We start from the raw sequence: 21,224 nt of genomic DNA on the forward strand, positions 1-21,224 counted from the left end.
CGATCCTGTTGTGGAGAGGTGCTCGGGCTGTGACTTGATTGTCTCACGATAGCTATGCAGTGCTTGAATTGTGGAAGAACCAATTTCAATCTAGTTTATAGGATTATCGACTAGACCATGGTCTTTATTCATCTCGCTTGGGATGATGACAGTCTTTGCAGCAGCCTTCTGTTCACTCTCGCTATTTGGTCCACGAACTAGATACAGTCAAAGGTATTACGGTATCATCGTTGTTCATTCAACCCCATGTGCTATCCTGTTTCATTTGATCTGGATGCGGAAGCTGCCCACGATCAATCAACTCGTGTAACTCTGCTTTGTTGCTCCACTTGTCGTAACATTTCAAATACTCTGTAGCAAGGAACCGCCGTCTTAGATGGCCTATTTTTTCGCCATGCCTATTGTATGTATCTGGACAAAGTGTTCCAGGCCAATTTTCCATCTGTGGTGGATAAAATCCAGCATATTCAAGATCAATCAAGGCCTTGACCTGTAGTGTCTGCGAATCCATTATGATGTTTTGGGCAGCAATATCGCCGTGTTGAAAGACATACTCAGGCAGCTTAGAAGCAGAGTCTTCCAGCATCCCTTCCCTATCCACAGAGGCTGGATGTCGGGGCTTAGCCATGACGGGGGCATAACAAATCCATCGATACCGCGGTATTGAGATGTCATAGTTGCAAATTGTGGCATAACCGTGCTAGAAATGAACTCGAGAGCATTTGCATAAGCCTGCCCTGAACAATCTTTGCAAGGCGTACCTATTGTATGCTTCTGTCCCTCTGGCTTTGAGCAATGTCGGGCAGGAAAGGTGTCCAGACGTGAGCCTTCAATGAACTCAGTGGTCAAATATCTCCGACCATCTGGATAGGTGCCATAGTCTAGCAGTCGCGGAACAGGTACTGATGTCTGCTGCAAGACTAGTTTCAAGGCTTTAGCCTCATTGGTGATGCGCTCATGGTTCCTATCTGATGTTACTATTGCACGATCTTCTGGTCAACGGTGAGAAGCTAGACCCTCGGTCCTCAACTCTCCTGATCCCAGGAATAAATACAATTGTTACTTACCAGGATCTAGACCGAACGAAAGAAGTGCCATCAAGTCGCTGAATCTTGAATGGAAGCCGGGAAGTTTTTGTAAAGGTTGTGGCGGTGAACTCGTATGTCATGTCCTATGTTTTGAAGAAAGTGATTTCTGCATCTGGTCAGGTACGTTTTGAGATTATTGAGAAGAAGTACTGACCACTCTGTGCCTCCATCCTACGAATGTAGTCGTCTTCTGACTCGAATGTCTCCGAACTTGTCGGACTGCTCATTGATGGCGTCAATGTCATATCGAAAGTTCTGTTGTGTTGCTCGCAAGTGAATGATAAAAGGACAACGCTACCGATTCGAAGCTTTACCGGTATTTCGAGATACAATTTGCGTCAGTCGTGCACAGTTACGTACACAATTGGCTCTGAAGCTACGCAAGTGGGGCTGGGCTGCACCAAACCATGTGCAGAGGTGAGACATTGCAGCCTTACATTCCGCACCATCATCAGAAAAGTATTCTTCGTGCAGAGAATATATTAGCTTCAATGCTGAGACAGAGCCAACAGAATAATGCTTTCTCCGCTTTTGATGGTGCGGAGTAGCATACGCGGGGCTCAATGACCATATACGATGAGCTTCGCTACAATCAAGTGGTTTACTTGCATATATAGGAGTGGTAGTTTCCAGCCGCAATCCTGGTTCATCACGTGGGAAATAATGATGGCGTTCACATGTGGTTAAAGCGGTATCGCCGAATTCAAAGGCATCGACAGGATACTGACAACTCAAGCACCCACTTCACATTCACACGAATCGACATGAGCAGAGTAATTCAAACACAGTTAAGGATTAAGGGGAAGGGGGCGGGGGCGAAGCCCAAAGTAATATGTAAGTATGTAGGACTAAGGATAGATGTTAAGATTCTATACTATAGAGAGCGAATGCACTCGGCTGCCTTGGAGTCTCAGCCTGAGAAGTAGGGTTACTGGACATGAAAAGGATGCGAAAGCACCGCGCTCTTCCGAATGATTGATGCGTGCTTACCCTGGCATAAAACCAGCACGAGAGGAAGAAAATAGACGCAAAAGACAATCAACACTGCAGATCAATCAAGCCAGAGCAGCGAGAGTCATATGTAGGGCTTACAGGGTTACTTCAAGCGCCGCATTCAATATTGAATCACACCTCCTGCCCATCGAGCAGCAGATATGGAAACGAAATACAGATTTCATCACCCGGCTCCTCTCAAACCAGCCCGTCGCGGACATAGCAGGCCTCAAGACAAACATAACCCAATCCATAGAAATGATTAATAAGTGCAGAGAAAACATACCAAATCCTGGCAGAGGATCTCCCAGGAAATGAAGCGCCGATGGGCCCAGCGCTTCAACAACTAGGAGCCGATCTCATCCTTCATGACCTGGCCATGAAGACGAGGCCCAGCTACGCGCATAGAAAACAGTGCCGAGAAGGCAAGACGACGATACAAGAGAAGTTATATTAAGGTGGCAGGCAGCGAAACGTTGTCATCTACGCAAACAGCCAAGCCGCCATGTGATCAATACCGGTAGCAAAGACAGGAAGATCAGCAAGTCAAGTACAACGGCTCCCTACTCCCACTGCGCCAAAACAACTAAAAAGTTACGTATAATCTATCCTTAATAGAGTATTTCAGTGGAATGGCATCTATCCATGCAAATATCAGGACAGCAAGTTAAGTAATTGAAGGCTCCAAATGCACTTAGCCTGCTAATACACACAGCATAAAGGCATAGAGGCTATTGCTTGTTCTCTCCCTGTGCTTCTTCGTCATAGGTGAATCAAGGCACTTCTTCTTCCAAGCGTTACCATATCCTATTTGCCTAATATTATCCGTACAAGCAGGTCCTAGAATTCCTAATGTGCTTACAATGTGCTGCACAACGTAAACTAAAGAAACGCAGACTCTTTGACTTATGCAACTTAACATGCGGAGTGACTGCAGCCTTTGTAGACACGGATTTCCTTCTTATGTTTCTTAAAGTGACTATGCTAGCAATGAAATCGCTCGCTTTGAGATCTCTTGTGACTCGCCTCACAGGACCGAGCTCTTTGTTTTAATGATATTTTGGCACGATTTTTGTCAATGTACATTCACAGCACTAGCTGGCCTTTCAAATCTTTTAAAGTTGATGATCATGAAGTAGTTATCTTAGGCTTACAGCATTGAGCATCGTTGGCATTCACTGTGCCAATGTATCCTGCTTGCTCGTCACAGTATCGTGCCATGAGTATGTCTTTGGCAGATAGTCCACCACAGTCATGTGTGGTCCAACGTACTGTTAGGGAGCCAGATTTCTGCACCACATTAGAATATTACAGTAACATTGCTACTGGATTCATACCGATATCATTGTTGCGTGGTGATTTGCTGATTTGCTTCTTGTCGCAATGACGTGATGAAAATCCTGATATGCTCAGTACCTGCTAACATTCATAGCTAAATCCCTTACGGCGACTTTCGTGTAGGTCTTGAAGTAGTAAGTTTTCTCTAACTCGTCTTGTCCTGTTTCCTTGGTCAAGCGCCAATTTTCCTCCTGTAGACCTTTTAGGTCTGCCTCCTCAACCGTAGTCTGAGACATATGAGAGGCGAAGGGAAGACTTTGTGATGAGAGTGATCGAGACGTCTTTAGACCGAAGATTGAAGGTCGTAGGTGTCGAGTGAGATTGGACTGAACGAAGTAAATGGCCATTCTACAGACAGCAGATGAGGGGAATGTAGCCTGGTGATGATGGTTGGTTTGGCAATAACCTTGACACAAGCTTTGAATACCGGTAATCGACCGGCCAAGCCAAGTGCGGCAATTCTACCGTACCGGTACCTACGGTACTTAGCGGTATCGTCCGTGCTTGCCACTTATCTCATTCATCAGAACGCTCTGACGAGCTTTTACCCCTGCTAGTGCAACGCTAAAAACTCCTAGGAACTCTAAAGGGATTAGCGTTGCGCTAAAAACTCCTTAACTAATCACGCTGGCCGCAGGGCAAAGCTCGCTAGAGCGTCTAAGGAATAATAGGATAGGTTTTAGTAATACTTAGATTTAGGTTATATAAGGAGATAGTATATAACTTAACCTAATATATCCTATTTACTATAACATGTTATAGTCTTGCCTCTATAAGTAAATTAATATTTAAGATATTCTTTATTAATTATATATATTATAGCTATACCTAGCTTATTTTCTTAGATATATAGCCCTTCTCTAAATTAACTATCTAGCCTACTCTTATCTATACTATTAGCCCTTAATATGCTATCTTAGGGCTATCTTAGCTCTATTAAACTAGCAATAAATATTGCTATAATATATAGCACTAAAGATAAGGATATCTTTAGTAGTAATATAGGCTAGGAGTCTACACTAACCCCTATAGGTAGCTATAAAGGTTGCAAATATTTAAATAAGCATGCTAAATTAGAAGTAGTTATTTAAATACTTTAACAAGTTAGGTAGTTATTTAAAGAAATAGTAGAGGTATAGGCTAGCCTTAAGGATTGTAGTAGCTAAGTAGACGTATAACTATCCTATTAAAGATACTATAGGTAGAAAGATTACTAGAGGGCGTTAGCAAGAGTACTAGAGACTCTTGCAGAGTAGGGTATTTGCTAGAGCACGTCTATAGTTTATTACTATAGGACTAAACTTGCTAGGCTAGTAAACTTCCTGCTATTTAGTTAATTTACAATTAATATATTATTAGATTAGCTTAATATAAAGCATGCGACTCTTATTATCTAGTAACACGCGCCTACTTAGTTTTATTTCCTCTAAGACTTGCTTATAAATATTTACTAATACTATTCCTTATATAGTAGCTTAAATAAGAATAATTATATTAGTTACTATATATTTATAATTATAAGTATAATATATTTCTCTTAGAATAGGAAGACTTTAAATACTCTACTATCCTATCTTAACGCCTATCTCCTTAGATTAGGTGTACACTAGTAAGTAATTAAGACTTTAGTAGGCCTTAGGTTATACTATAGCTATTATTATATAAATAGTCTAATAGCAGAGATTGCTAAATATACTATAGTACGTGCTAATAAGCATCTCTTATTAAATATTATAGAAGAAGAGGGTAATAGTATATTATCTTATATAGTAAGAGAACTTCTTAATTCTCCTATAAACTCCTATAAACTCCTATAAACTCCTATAGACTCCTATAGACTCCTATAAACTCTTATAAACTCCTATAAACTCCTATAAACTCCTATAAACTCCTATAGACTCCTATAGACTCCTATAAACTCCTATAAACTCCTATAGACTATTATAATACGTTAATACTAATATTATTATAGAAGCAACTTAAAATATTATTATTATATACTTAGGCTATAATTGCTTATAATAATATTAATTTTATAGACTAGAAATATAATAAAGAAGCTAGCTACACTATAATATTTTAATCCTTTATAAATACGATATTATCTATCTACAAAGATCTACTAACTAGTAGTCTTACCTAGGATATGTATAACCCTAGTATACTATTAAGAGTACAAGATATTATAACTAGGTATAGGATTATAGGTAGGGATAAAGTAGGGATAAGTATCTTAAGTGTCCTTATAGTAGACGCTGTAAAGCGACTCTATCTACGCGCTATTTAACACGTCTTTAAGGGTTTATCTAAATATCTAGAGTTCCTAGTATTAGAGTTATTACTTATATAGAAGATAAAGTTCTAGCAGTTTATAGGTATTACTATAGATAAGGGTATAATAAAGGGCACGTATACTATCTATAATAATATTTTCTTATATTAACTTAGACTCTATATAAGTAGTAACCTAACTAATACTAATAATTTTACTAAATAGCTATTCCTTATCTATAGCAACTAGTTAATAGCTAAGCGTATTTATAGTGTCTAATAGGAGCAGGCTAGAGCAAGTTAGCTATATAATTAAAGACGTTAGCTATAGGGGGCGCCTGCTTAGTTCTATATCTAGATAAACTTGCTATATACTATTATCTAGACCTATTAGAAACCTACTTTATAGCAATATTCTAATATATATTATATATCTAGTAACGCCACTTACTAGGATTAAATATAAAATACTTAGGATAATATTAAATATTACTTAATAGAGCTAATAGTAGTATAAGGTTTTATATCTAGAGTTATAGCACTATTTTATATAGTAATAAGGCGTTAAGGACTTCTAGATTATCTTCTACTACTTAGGCTATCTTGCTAGGTATTATATATAGAAGACCTAATCTAGTTATTATCTACTAAGTAGTTTATAGAGCTTATTAAAGACATGTAAGTAAGCGCTTTTATATATACTACTTAGAGTAGTACTACTATAGATATAGACTTTTAGACTATAGTACGCCTACTCTAGGAAGTTAAAATATTCTTAATAGTGCGACACGTAGTAAAGCATAGGGATATTAGGTTACTTTATTAACTAGTAGATCTACTAATTATAATATTCTTTAGGGCATTATAAAATAACTATAGATAGGAGATATTATATTATTAGTAGCACCTATTATCTACTAACTTGCTAGCCCTATAAAGGGCCTTCCTATTATCTAGCCTTGTTAATTAGAGTAGATAAGCTAGGTTATTTAAGCTAATTAACCTCGCGCTAGAGCACTTAAACTATAACTATAAGCTAGACCTTTATAATAATAAAAACTCTACCTATAATATTAGTATAGTATTCTAATAGGCTATACTTTATAATACTTAGCTTTAGGATATATAGGAATACTTTAAACATCTCTATAGTAAGGCTATATCCTTATTACACACTACTACTTAGGCGCTAGATAATATGTTTCTCCTTGCGTAGGTAATATATAGTAGTAGTTATAGTAATAGTAGAGATAAATCTAAGGTTAATAAGATAGATATATTTAATTTACTTAATATCTTTTAGGTAGGTATAGACATGCTTAAGGAGAAGGTTGCGCAGTTTAATAGTTAGTATACTAGGTAGTTAACCTAAACTTTTATACCTCTTGTTACTAATAATTCTAACGTTAACACGCTAGAGTTTATAGATATAGCTACCTATATAGAGGTTATATATAGTAGTTATAATATTGTTAATAATCCTACTATAGATATTAGTAGTATTTATAGGGGTGTAGCGGATATATAGACGCAATTAGTATAGTATAGCTAAAATAATATTTTTATACCTTATTATCCTAGAATAGTATTAGCTACTAGTAGTATATTAACTTTTAGTTCCTGTAATAATTATATAGTTAGGGTTACTATTAGGTCTAATTATAATATACTTAACCTATTAGAGCGCACCCTGTTAAGATTATGTGTCTTAGAAAATAAGCCCGCTATCTCTACTACCTTATTAACTCCTATTATCACTATCCTATACTATTGCTGCCCCCTTATTATTACAACTATTAAGCAGTCCTATACTATTAATACCCTATACTACTATTGTCCTATACTACTATTATCCTATACTACTATTATCCTATACTACTATTATCCTATAAGCTTCTACAAACTCCTACAAACTCCTATAAACTCCTATAAACTCCTAGGAACTCCTAGGAACTCCCTAGCTAGTTAAGTAACTAGGTTTATACTATTATTATATAATTATTACGTTAATAATTAAAGAGGTTTATTTAAGATAGTCTTTGCGTATTTTATTCTATTAAATCCCTACCTATCTACTAACTTTCTATATACCTATAGATAAGCTAGTTATAGTACTAGTTTATAATATACCTATAATACTAGCCTGCCCTAAACACCTAGCTTCTTTCCCTATATAGGTACTTAAACTAACTAGGGAAGGTTTAAAGCTAATACTACAAGGAATAACACGCCCTAGTACTACACCCTTATATAACTCTACTAGAAGCCCTAGTTTAATAATAGCTATACTTTAGGAAGCAGTTACTATTTTCTAGGAGACTAGTTATTACTAGACCTAGTCTACTTTACAGGCGTAGCCCTTATTCTAAGGGAACACTTCTTTAAGTAAGAGTAGCACTAGGCACAGGTTTAAGATGTATACTTTACGTGCTTAAAAGCATTATTATAGTAGACCTAGCACTCCTAGTTATTATCCTAATAAGTCTAGCATTACTAATTACTAAAATACTACTTACCTAGCACTAACTCTATAATACAGCTATAATAGTCTATAATAGCCTTATTCTTAGGCATACGCGCCTAGTATAACTCCTCTAAGATATAATACTAAAGCCCCTCTCTAATATAACGCTAGTAGTTAGAGCACTTGCAACTAGTATATATCTAGGTAATCTAATCTAAGCGCGCACACTATACAAGGTTATAGCCCTCTTTTAAGCTATTACTAACCTTTGCACACAACCTACTAGGGCCACTAGAAACAAGGGGAGTAGCACTAGCTACACTACAGTAAAAAATTGTTTACTATAGAATGGTACGCTAGGGGTTTACTATATAGGTGTAAACTAACCTCGTGTATACCTGTAAATAGGTTTAAAGTAGTAGTTTACTTTTATAGTAGGGGTTTAAATTAAGTATAAAAAGTAGTTTTATTTCTATTATACACTATAATACCTAACTAAGACTAAAAGGGGTAGAAAAGATTAGCTTTACGCTATACGCATATATAACATAATAATAAGTTATAATATTTTTACTAATAGGAGGTAGGGATAATAGAGGTGGTAGTAATAGAGGTAGTGGTAGAGGTAGTGGTAGAGGTGGTGGTAGTAATAGAGGTGGTGGTAGAGGTAGTAGAGGTGATAGAGGTGGTGGAGGTGGTGATAATAGAGGTAGTGGTGGTGATAGAGGTGGTAGTGGTGATAGAGGTAGTGGAGGTAGTGGTGGTGATAGAGGTGGTGATAGAGGTAGTGGTAGAGGTAGTAGAGGTGGTGGAGGTGGTGATAATAGAGGTGGTGGAGGTGGTGGTGGTGATAGAGGTGGTGGTAGTGATAGAGGTAGTAGAGGTAGTGGTGGTGGAGGTGGTGGTGGTGATAGAGGTAGTAGAGGTGGTGGAGGTAGTAGAGGTGGTGGAGGTAGTAGAGGTGGTGGAGGTAGTAGAGGTGGTGGAGGTAGTAGAGGTGGTGGAGGTAGTAGAGGTGGTGGAGGTAGTAGAGGTGGTGGAGGTGGTGGTGGTGATAGAGGTGGTGGAGGTGGTGGTGGTGATAGAGGTGGTGATAGAGGTAGTAATAGAGGTGGTAAAGAAGATTATAGAAAGGAGGGGTAAAATACTTAAATAGTAGGAAACTAGGTATTACTACGTAATACTAGTAGATTAATAGAAGTAGAAATAAAAGTAGTTTACTTTTGTGGAATATATAGTATAATAAACCCTATTTAGGTTTACTTCTTCTACCTAAACTACTTCTTAGTCTACTTTAGATAAATATAGCTACTATAAACTAGTTTTGTACTATAGTGCTATAGGGCCACTATTACACGTTAGTATATTAGAACTTACTATGCAATATAGTAATATATAGTATAGGGGGACAGGAGGAAACCTAGTCTATATTCTCTACCTCCTCCTCCCTCTACCCTACCTCCTCCTCCCTCTACTCTATCTTCTCTATCCTCTCTATCTCCTCCTCCTATTTAACACTACCTTCCTACCCTAACCTACTCCTACACGCTGTAGGCGAAGAACCGCTAAAAAGCAACAAAGGGGGCAAGGGAGTAGGGGGCAGGGGGGAGGATAGGATATAGGGGCCTACTAGTCCCTTCTCCTTATCTTTATCTTACCTAAAAAACTAGGGCTAAACCCCTCTATTATTATTATTGTTGTTATTGTCTTTATCCGCGGCAGTGGCAGGAGCGGTAGGGGCAGGGATAGGGGCAGTAGGGGTAGTAGCAGCAGCAGCAGGAGCGGCGGCGGCAGCAGCGTTAGCGGTAGTAGTAGTAGCGGCAGTAGTAGTAGTAGTAGTAGTAGTAGTAGTAGAGGGGGGGCTATACTAGTGTTAGTATCTATCTTTCTTATATAACTTCTAATACTAAAGCATAATACTATACTTAACCTAGAATACCTAACCTAAACGCGTGGTGTAAGGAGGGAGGGTAGTAGTAGTAGTAATAACTATCCCCTTAGCTATAGGGAAGTTAGCGTGGTAGGCGTAGTAGAACTACGCGAGGGAGAATATATTAGTAGTGTTAGTAGTATTAGTAGTATTAGTAGTACTAGTAGTATTAGTAGTATTAGTAGTAAGTTAAAGTTAAGGCGTTAAGGTTATATTATATAGTATAACTAACTAAGTATATAGGTTTACTTTACTATTATAATTTACTATTATATCTTAATTATAATATATATAGACTATAGTATAGGTAGTTGTTGCAGGAGGGATATTAACTAGATTATAGAGCATCTTGATCTAATTAATCCTGATTAATACCCCTGTATAACCCACTATCTGATTAACTGCTAGCTTACTGCTAAGTGCCTAATAAAAAGCAGGAGCTCTAGTAAGGAAGGTTTACTAATTATTCACCTTCTAGTAAGGGTAGCTAAAGCTCTATATATATAAGTCCGATTATAGTAGATATAATCTAATAATCTATCTCCTAAATTATTCCTAACCTTAGTAATCTAAATTTCTATAGTTATAAGCCTAGTTCGCGCTTTACCTTATTAAAGATTGTCCTATCTATTTAAGAGTATTGTTTAACTTAGATACTAAGCTAGCAAGCTTTACTCTTTCTTTATACTATTTCTTAAGCAGAAGCTTACTTATTACTCTTCTACTATAAGCAACTAAATCCTAAAGGGGGATATCCTACTTACTAGATTAACTAACTGGCCTACCTAGTATATTTAATTTAGATACTATGCCCTAACTAAAGGGATCTAGGTAGAGGTAGACCCTAAGGCTCTAGATACTAAAAACCACTTTAAGAATAAACCTATTAAGCCTAATATGCTAACAGATATTGCGCTATCTAATATAATAAGCAAGCAGTATAAACTCTAAATAGCTTAGTACTAAGCCTGCTTATTAGATTAGGTATTAAAGTTATTAGTAATCTAGAACCTCTTTACATAGGTTAATAATATAGTAGATTAAGGGATCCTTACCCTAGCCTATATAGAGCTTGTTAATTAAGGAAGAGTAACCCTCTAAGCACTTATCTAAGTGCTCTACAATAACCTAGCGCTAACTAACTTAAGCGCTGTAACACTAGCAAGATTATAGTATAAAGCTTATCTTACTAAGGCAAAAATAAGTAGCTAAGACGCTAATTACTAGCAGAAGGAGTGGACAATCCTATATACGCAAGCTAAGGTATATAACATTCCTAATGTTAAAGGATAGCTTGCAGTACAGGATTATCTTAAAGCTCTATCTACTAGGATCTTACTAGATTAGGGTTAAACTATGTTTTAAAGGATTATTAAAAAGTTAGTAATAGGAGAGCTAACTTATAACCTCCTGCAGGTTGCTAAGATCTATTTATTACTTCTCTAAGAGAACAATATAAGATTAAGCTCTAAAGGTCCTAGAGTATTTGCAATAATAGGAGCTCCACCTTCTAATTAACTAAAGAAGGAGTCTTTATACCTATGTAGTAGATCTTACCTATAGAAACCTCCTAAATGCAAAAACGTTATTAAAGCTTAGACTAATACAGGTAACAAGCTTACTACTACTTAATAATTAGAGATTAAGAAAAAGATTAATAGGAATTAAAAATTTAAAGAGTTAAGAAAAGCTCTAATTAAGTCCTATCCTATTAATTAAGATTATGGTAGTAAGGCAAGCGTAATCACCTATCTAGGTAGTATCTAGGCGGCACTAATTAACCCTATATTAATAGCAGAGAAAACAAACAGGATCTATTTAACTATAGACTTTAAAGCTTACGCTTTATTAAAGAGCACTATCTTTAATAATAGGGGTGCAGTACACCTAGTTAATAATATAAGCTACCTAGAAGAAAGCTTGTTTAGATTAGTTAAATATCAGATAGTTAAAGCAGGAACTCAAGCTTTTCTAATCTTAGGTAGAGGGACTAGAGTAATCCCTAATACTCTTAATAGACCAAGAGGTCTAAAAACAGAAGATTTGGTGCTCACTAACGTAGTGTTAGTAGAAGGTTTTTATATAAATATTATATTAGAAGCTTAATTACTTAAAGCAGGAGTTTAGTTCCTTAGGCTAGATGCCACCTTATAGTTTAGATTATTAGGAAAGAGCGTTGTATTAGCCAAGTTACTACGCAAGTTTAACTTAACTTTCCTAGAATACAAGCCTTCTACCCCTTATTAAATAATCTAAAGCATAGTGCCTAAATAACCTTAATAATCCTAGATAACTTACCTAAGACACAATAGTAAGGAGCTTTAGCACTAATAATTAGGCTATTTAGGACCTAAGGCGCTTAAAGCTCTAGTTAAGTTAGTAATAAACGTTAGGATTAAAGGAACTCCTAGGAGCAAATGCGAGCACTGCGCTATTACACATGCCTAATAGGTTATATTAAGATAACTAAGGGAAAGATTACCACGTCTATACTACTAGGTATTATAGGATCTATTTAATATACTAACAGGTATAGCTTATAAGCAATAGATCTTAGTATTAAAGTGCAACTACTTAGGAAAGCTTTATAGCTATCTACTGCAAGCTAAAAACCTTAATAAGATTATACAGGTGTTTAAAAATTTTAAGAGCTTAATACTTAACTAATATAAGCTTAGTATAGTTAAGATTATACAAGATAATAATATTATAACACTCCCTTAGTGTAGCAAATCTCACTTTTAAATCTAGGCAGCTAATAATAGTATTAAAATTAAGAGCTTACCTGTATATACCTATAAACCTAATAGAGGAGTAGAAAGAGTAGGGTAGGAGATTATAACAAAATTAATTAAAATAAGGATTAGTGCTAACCTACTAATAAAGCTCTAGCCTAAAATTATTAAAGTAGCGACTTAGCTCTATAATATAAGCCTGTCCTATGCTTATAATATAATATTACCTAATAAAGTGCTAGATTGTTAGTTTACTAGATACTTTAGGTAGTAGCAACTAGAGCAGATAAGGGAGGCAACTACTAATCTCTGCCCTAATTAGAGCGGAATATACGCCTATAGCTGTTAAGCTTACCCCCTTAATAGAGATTAAGCAGCTAGGCATTACAAGAGGGTTTTTAAGGTGAACCCTTAGGGTTATATTAGATATCTAGTAGGATACAGAGTATCTAATATATATAGGATATAGATCCCCTTACTTAATTAAATTATTATAACGCAGAACATTACCTTTAATAAGGATCTTTTCTATAAAGAGAAAGATCTAGAGTAGCTTTAATAGTTAGAGGCTTAAAAGATAGTTAACGTTATTAGTAAAGATAAGATCTATAATATAGGAGAAGTATATAAAGAGCTTAATATCTTTAATTAGCTTTGTATTATAGTAGAGCAATATAAGGAGTCTAGTAAGTAAGGAGGACTAAACCTAGCGTAGGAGCTAGGGGGTAGGGTAGAGCTAGAGGAGGTAGATAATTAGGCTAGCTAGCCTAGTAATTTATAACCCCCTAAGCAGACACCTCTAGCGTAGGTACTAAGCACAGCTAGCTTAGTATAAAGGATCTATATAAAGTCCCCTAAGCTAATAGGGCTCTAAACTCCTAAACTAATACTAGAACTAAACTTTAGTATAGGAGATAAAGGATCTATACAGGTTATAGATTAGGGTCTTACTACCTAAGATAGTAGTAATCTAACTTACTTTAACGCTATAATAGGTAGCTCCTAGGAAAGACCTAGAGGGGAGAGTGCTATTAGTAGGTTACTCTATAAGAGTATAGAGATAGGTAAGGGCACCCTATCTAGCTCTTATAGGGGTGGTAAGTAGAGCTCCTACCTACCTACTTTAGGACTAGATTCTATATCTCCTGTAGATCCCTTATAAGCGGCACCTAGAGCTCCTAGAAGAAGCAGAAAACTATAAGTTAAAGGACTACCACTAATATATATTAGTAAGCAAGCTTAGGGACAGGACCCTAATAAACTACTAAGAGGCTCTATAAGTATAGGGATATATATAGTAATAGATCTATTAGATATAGATCTAATTAGAAATCCCTTGCATAATCTTTTAGTATATCCTAAACTAAATACTATAATCTACGCTGTAATTATAGTAGTAATAGGGAGTAAATCTCCTAAAAACCCTAAAAGAAATACGCACTAGGACGCTCTATAAAAAGAGCTAAAATAATAGAAGGATCTCTATAACTACTAAATAGGATAGCAATTTAGAGATATAGTATATAAAGAAATTAATACTCTACTAAAAGCTAGTACCTAGGAGGAGATTAATAGGCTAACTAAAGGAGAGCGTCTACTCCCACTTAAATAGGTGTTTACATACAAGCTTAATTAGGATAGTTACCTAATTAAGTGCAAAGCAAGGATAGTAGTAAGAGGAGATCTATAGCTTACTAACTTAATTTATTTAACCTACGCAGCTACCCTAGTAGCTTAAACCTTTAGGACTATAATAGCTATTAGAGCTAAGTTTAACCTTAAGATATATTAATATAACATTGTTAGAGCTTTCCTTAACGCCTTAAGGGATTAACACCCTATAGTTATCTGCAAGCTACCTAAAGGATATTAAATACCTAGGAAGTGCGTTAAGCTTAAACAAGCTCTATATAGACTAAAAGACTTACTATTATTATAGTATAATAAGCTCTTAACTACACTCTAAGAAAATAAGCTTATTGCTTCTAAAGAGGAACTATACCTATTCTTTAATAGAGATTGTAGTATCTTGTTAATATTCTATATAGATAATATCCTATCGCTCTATTACTAAAACTACGCAAGCTAAGCTTACAAAGTTATCTAAGCTCTAAAGCAAAGATATACTATAGAAGAAAAGGGACCTATAAGCTAGTTTCTAGGGGTAAGAGTAATCTAGGATAGAAAGAGATAGACAATAACGCTTATTTATAATAAATATATTAATAAGATTACAAAGAAATTTAATCTAGTAGAGATAGGAAAATTCCCTACTATACTACTATTAAGTAAAGATATTAAAAAGAGCATAGGAGAAGCCACTAAAAAAGAGATTAAGGACTATTAGGAGCGCGTTAGATTAATCCTTTACACCTTAATTATAGTGCGCCCTAATATTGCCTATACAGCCTCCTAGCTCTCCTAATACCTTACTAACCTATCTAAACAACACTTTGATGCGGTTAATTAAGTAATTGTCTATCTATACTAAACTTAATACTAATTAATCTAATATAGGAATAGGGATCCTAATAAGCTTATAATATGTAGTAATGCGTTATTTGCTAATAATATTAATACTTAGCAATTATTATATAGATACCTAATTATACTCTTTAGAGGACCTATTATTTAGAAGGTAGCTTAATAAGCAACTATTACTACGTTAACTACTAAGGTAGAGCTTCTTACACTTAAGCAAGTAAGTAAAGAAGTAATAGCGTTAAAACGCTTTTTAACTAAAATACACCTTACTTTAGATACTACCTAGATAATTAATTATAATAATTAATAAACTATTAGGTTAGTAGTAGGCAATAATAAAAGGATTACTACTAAGCTGCGCTATGTAGATATTTAAAACATGTAGCTAAGATAAGAGTATATAAAGGGATCTTTCTATATTACTTACCTACCTACTAGTAATATACTAGCTAATAGGCTTACTAAAAACCTAACTATATAATAATTTATAAGGTTTAGAGAGTACCTAAAGTTATATAATAGTAGAGTATATATTATATAGTATTAATTAAAGTAAGGTAGTATATAAGATCTATTAATATATAATATAAAAATAACTAACTATAGCCTACCTCTCTATTATTAACTAGGTAGCTTCCCTAAGGAGCTCTATTACACGCGCAAAGCGTGCCTTAGAGTCTATAAGGAGCTACCTAGGTTACCCTATCCTAGGATCTATAAGAGGAACCTTAGAGGAGCTAGAGTCCTTATCTTCTAATAAGGAGCTCTAGGCGCCCTTAGCTATAGAAGTAGCCTTACGCGCAAGCTTAGTAGTAGCAGCAGTAGCTTTTACTAGCTCCTGCTACTTAGCCTTGCTCTCCTTAAGGAGCACTAAGACCCTCTGCTTCTTATCCTTAAGAAGGTCTTAGCTCTTACCTACCTGCTTCCTTGCTAGGAAGAACAGCGTAGAACGTTAGGCGAGCTTAGGGCTATTAGTTTATTAGTATAGATCTTGCTAAGCGTTATAAAGGAAAATTCTTATATAGATTATATATATTAGGATATAGCTATACCTAGAGGAGCACTACTAGCACTAAGTCCCCCTACTAGAAGAGTTATAGCACTTGCTATTAGACTTATTAAAGAGCGCAGAGCGTAGATAATTTAGATAAGTTTTAGTATAATAAATACTAGGCTCTCTATAATAGGAGGATCTTAGGGTCTCCTTAGGAGCTAGAGAGGGAGTAGGAGCAGGGATAGGGGGCAGGGTGCAGGGAGGAACAGGAGCTAGAGTTAGAGCTAGAGTAGTAGGAGCTAGAGTAGGAGCGCCCTTCCTTAGCTTTATAATCTTAACTATAGTAGTAGTAGCTATATACTTAGCTACTATATACTCTGCAATAGCCTTATACTTAGTAGTAGCGCGCTCTTCTTTAGTAGCAGCGGCTTTAGTAACTATAGCTTTAGCTGCGCAGGAGGTAATAAGGGTAGTATAGGTAGAGTAAGCGTAAGTAGCAGGTTTTAACTTTAACTAAGATATAGGTTAGTAGGGATATAGGTATAGTTTAGATCTTTAGGGTTACATAATCTTATAACTTAAGCTATAGTAAAGATTATAGTTAGGTAGATAGAGTTATAGAGCTCTATCTAGATAATGTCTATACGCGCAAGCGTAGGCTAAACAAGGAAGGCGCGCTAGTTAGTATCTAAAGGGTAAGCTAATTTAACCCTTTAGATATATAACGCTCTAATTAGCTATACTACCTACTAACTATAAGCGTAACTATAATAATAAAAGATCTACCTATACCTAGGGGGTGTGTTGCAGGAGGGATATTAACTAGATTATAGAGCATCTTAATCTAATTAATCCTAATTAATACCCCTATATAACCCACTATCTAATTAACTACTAGCTTACTGCTAAGTGCCTAATAAAACGCAGGAGCTCTAGTAAGGAAGGTTTACTAATTATTTACCTTCTAGTAAGGGTAGCTAAAGCTCTATATATATAAGTCCGATCGTAGTAGATACAATCTAATAATCCATCTCCTAAATCATTCCTAACCTTAGTGATCTAAATTTCCATAGTAGTATTATTATATAATAAGTCTAGTATATGCTAATATATAATATATATAGTATAAATAGTAAGATACTATCTATAAACCCTCCTTAAGTAGGTGCTACTACACCTATCTTAATAAGAGCCTACACTCTACCTATTACTAGGATTTAAACCTACCTAGTAAAGAAATATATAGGTAGTAAGGATAACCTTAAATCTCCTATACCTAGACTTATATTCTAATGTACATAGGGGGCCCTCCCTTGTAATACTAGTCTATTCTAAACACCTAGCTTCTTTCCCTATATAGGTACTTAAGATAACTAGGGAAGGTTAGAAACTAATATTATAGAGGGATTTAGCTACCCTAGATATAGAAGCTATAGTATATATAGGTATTACACTTTACAATAGATGCTATAATAGGCTAAAAGAGCTATAGGCAGCAGACGTAGAGGGGACTAAGGAGAGGGGGGGGGGCGCGAGAACCTAATAATAAGGGGGGGCACTAGGATAGTTAGTATTATAGTTAACAAAGCTAATATAATATATAGTTATACTAGCAAAGGCACCCTAAGCGTAACTTGCTCTACTCTAGTCTAGCTACCTCCTAAAGGAGGGCGTCCTTGTTATAGTAGATATTGCCACGAAGAGTAGTAGTAGTAGGAGTAGTAGGTATAGTAGTAATAGTGGTAGTAGTAGTAGTTAGGTTTAAGATTTAGAGTAGGAGTAAGTAGTAAGGATAATAGTTTAGATAACTAAGATTATATTTCTTACCTTAGTAATAGCTAACTAACTAAATAGCAACTTACTATTACTATAATATAATAATCTACAATATATAACATATACTACTATATAACACTAACTATACTAAAAAACTCCTATAGACTCCTAGGCCTATTATAATAGCTTTACTATACTCCTAAAAAATTCCTAGAGACTCCTATAGACTCCTATAGACTCCTATAGACTCCTATAGACTCCTGTATACTCCTACAGACTTCTATAAACTCCTACTACTCTCCTAAACTAAAAGACTAATAATTATACGCTATCTAGGGCTATAATTACTACTCTTAGAATAAGATAAGCAGATACTAATAATAATTCTCCTTACCCTTATCTATTAATATTTGTATCCTCCCCTAGGATAACTAAGAAGTGTAAGTAAGCGCCCCTTTTAACTATTTAAGTATTTATAGTATCTAATTTAGTTAGCGCTTATATAGAGAAGTCTAACTACGTAGGCGTTAGCTACGCAATAGTATATAGGTAGCGTAAGACAGGGGTAGATATACTAGTAATCCCTAATCTAAGACTAAAGTTATTACGCGCTAACGTAGAATAGATATAGGGGCGCGCTTAGATAGATTATAATTGCGTTTAGTAACTTATAAGGCTAGCGCGTTATCTATATCTATAGCTGTGTTACCCTAGCCTAACACACTAGAATCCTAGGATAATTACTACTCTTTCTACTAGTCTCGCTGTGCCTATATTATATTAGAATAGGATACAAATACTACAAGAGCCTCCTTAAGAATCTGCTTTAATATATCTACTAATATAACTCCTTCTATTTTATAAAAGTCCTACGCTCTTAACTCTAGTACTATATTATATAGATAATTAAAGTCTATAATACTAATAATATTAGTATTTATACTCTAATAATACTCTACTATACACTTATATATAAGTGCAAGTATTATAGCGTAGTCTATATATACTAAACCTATTATTAGAAATTAGGTCTTAGCTATACTAAAATAAGCCTACGCTCTATAAGCTATAAAATAATAGAATAAAGCCTTAATAAACGCTCTATATAATCCTGTCCTAGGAGAAACTAATAGCTTAGGACGCTTATATAGATAGGTAATATCTAGAAGTAGGTCTAGGTTACACGCTAAATAACAACGTTCCTTTAGTATAATATACCTATTAGATACTAGCAGTTTATACTCCCTAAGCTTAAATAAGAACTCCTTCTAATAATAAGAGCTATTTACTATACTTAGGATAGAGTGGTTAGTCTAGTTACAGGATTCTATTTCTAGTTTCGTCTAGAACTTTATATATTAGCTACTACTATCTACCTTAGTATCTTAGCTTAGTAGGACCTCTTATAACACGTTGTTATCTATAATAACTGTGTTACCTAGCGTTATTAAAGACTATAACTATAACTGTAACTATAACTACATAGACTATATTAACGCCCTATTACGTAGTAATTAGTTCTAAGCAGCCTACTTTAGAATTACAAAACCCTACTAAGAACTCTTTATATCTTAACTAACGTTACTACCTATAGACTTATATTACCCCTTAGAGTTAAATAGCTAATATAGTAGTATAATAACTAATAGACTAGTATAGCTAATAGCTCTCCCTACTTAACTAAGTTATTACTATATATCCCCTAGACTTTTAGTTATTAGGATCTTCTACACAATAACTTGCTTAACGTCTCTAAAATTAATCCTAAGGCCTAAAGTAGTTATAGCAAATATAATCCTAATATTAGAAGAGGACTTTAAAAACTCCTAGTAAGTGGTATCCTAGTTATATAAGGCTACCTAAGCAGTATATATACTAATAATATTAAGGACACTATACCTAGTAGTAGTTAGATAAGGGCTATACTAATTACTTAACTATAATAGTATATCTATAGCCTAAGCTATAGCTAAGTAGATAGACGCAATCCTATTAATAAAGATAATTATCTTAGGTATCTATTGTAGCGTTGCCACTCCTTTATAGATAGCGTCTACTAATAGGAAATATAGGCTATCCTAAGACGTTAACTTTCCTTAAGGGATAGGTACTACTACTAGTAATATATCTAGTTAGTCTACTAACGTCTAAATAACAGCAGTTTAATGTATAGCGTTACTAATAGATTAGAAACCTATAGTTAGTAACACCTTCTACTCCTCTTTGTTATTAAGGGTGGCAGAGTGTAACAACTTAGGTAGGTAGGGCATCCAAAAGGTATCCTATACGACTCAAAGGCATATGGGAGTGCGCGTCTGTATAGAAAAGGATGAGATTCCTACACCTATAGGTCTTGTACGAAAGGACAAGAAGAACATGCCTATCTTAACTATAGGCAAGCTATTCTCTATATATATAAGTAAGTTAGGCCTTTATTAGGCCTAACTTAGTATAGAATAATAGGTAGGTAATTCTACCTTATTATTACACTACCCCCTCCTATAGAGAAAGGATAGTCCCTATCCTTAGGATTAGGTTTAGATCCCTTATTAAAGAAGAGCTTTTTGCAAAATAAATCCACCTTTACCTCTGCCTTTACCTTTACTTCTTCTTCCTAGGGCACAGACCCCTATCCCTAGCCTGTATATAACTAGCCCTCTACCTACTAACTTTCTTATTCCTATATCCCTAATTTTTTAATTATTTAACCTAATCTATTTAAAATCTAGTAAGTATTTAATCTATATAATTAAGTAGTTGCTAATCTAAATTAGAACCTTTAGCTATGCTAGTACTAGTACTACTAGGAGTCCTCCCTATTGCTTATCGCGCTCTCTATATAAGAGCAGTTAGGGCTCTAGCTAGGGGTAGGTTTAATAATTTTAATTTTAAGTTAAAGAATTCTAAGAAGTGCTAGTACTGTATCTCCTAGAATAAGTATTATAATCTAGTAAGTATCTAAGTCTAATAGGGTTCCTTTACTAATTCTAGTAGATTCCTTCTTTTATTAGCTAAGAGTACTCTACCCTTAGGGGTGCCCTAGAAGAGTACTACAGCCTAATAGGAAACCCTACTAAAGGGGATAAGGATAAAGAGGCTATAGTTACTTATTAGAAGGATATTAAGTAGTTTAAGGCTACTATTTAAGAAA

At 35.1% G+C, this 21,224-nt stretch overlaps 2 protein-coding genes across 2 annotated transcripts; both read right to left on the reverse strand.

The window, feature by feature from the left end:
* Nucleotides 1–238: 238 nt before the first annotated feature.
* IAQ61_009783 (uncharacterized protein) lies at nucleotides 239–1,333 on the reverse strand (the record flags this gene model as incomplete). The annotated part of the gene is made up of 3 exons (XM_066098532.1): nucleotides 239–619; nucleotides 697–989; nucleotides 1,264–1,333. The coding sequence occupies 3 exons, from the start codon at nucleotides 1,331–1,333 to the stop codon at nucleotides 239–241; spliced, it is 744 nt and encodes a 247-aa protein (XP_065951691.1).
* A 1,645-nt stretch (nucleotides 1,334–2,978) lies between these two features.
* On the reverse strand, nucleotides 2,979–3,797 carry IAQ61_009784 (uncharacterized protein). The gene is made up of 3 exons (XM_066098533.1): nucleotides 3,527–3,797; nucleotides 3,419–3,481; nucleotides 2,979–3,371 (listed from the first exon to the last, which is right to left on the reverse strand). Exons 1-3 carry the CDS (start codon nucleotides 3,764–3,766, stop codon nucleotides 3,210–3,212), a joined length of 465 nt encoding a protein of 154 aa, XP_065951692.1. The 5' UTR covers nucleotides 3,767–3,797; the 3' UTR covers nucleotides 2,979–3,209.
* Nucleotides 3,798–21,224: the final 17,427 nt, after the last annotated feature.

Source organism: Plenodomus lingam (genome assembly GCF_022343315.1).
Source record: "Plenodomus lingam strain CAN1 chromosome Unknown contig_6, whole genome shotgun sequence".
Taxonomy (NCBI): domain Eukaryota; kingdom Fungi; phylum Ascomycota; class Dothideomycetes; order Pleosporales; family Leptosphaeriaceae; genus Plenodomus; species Plenodomus lingam.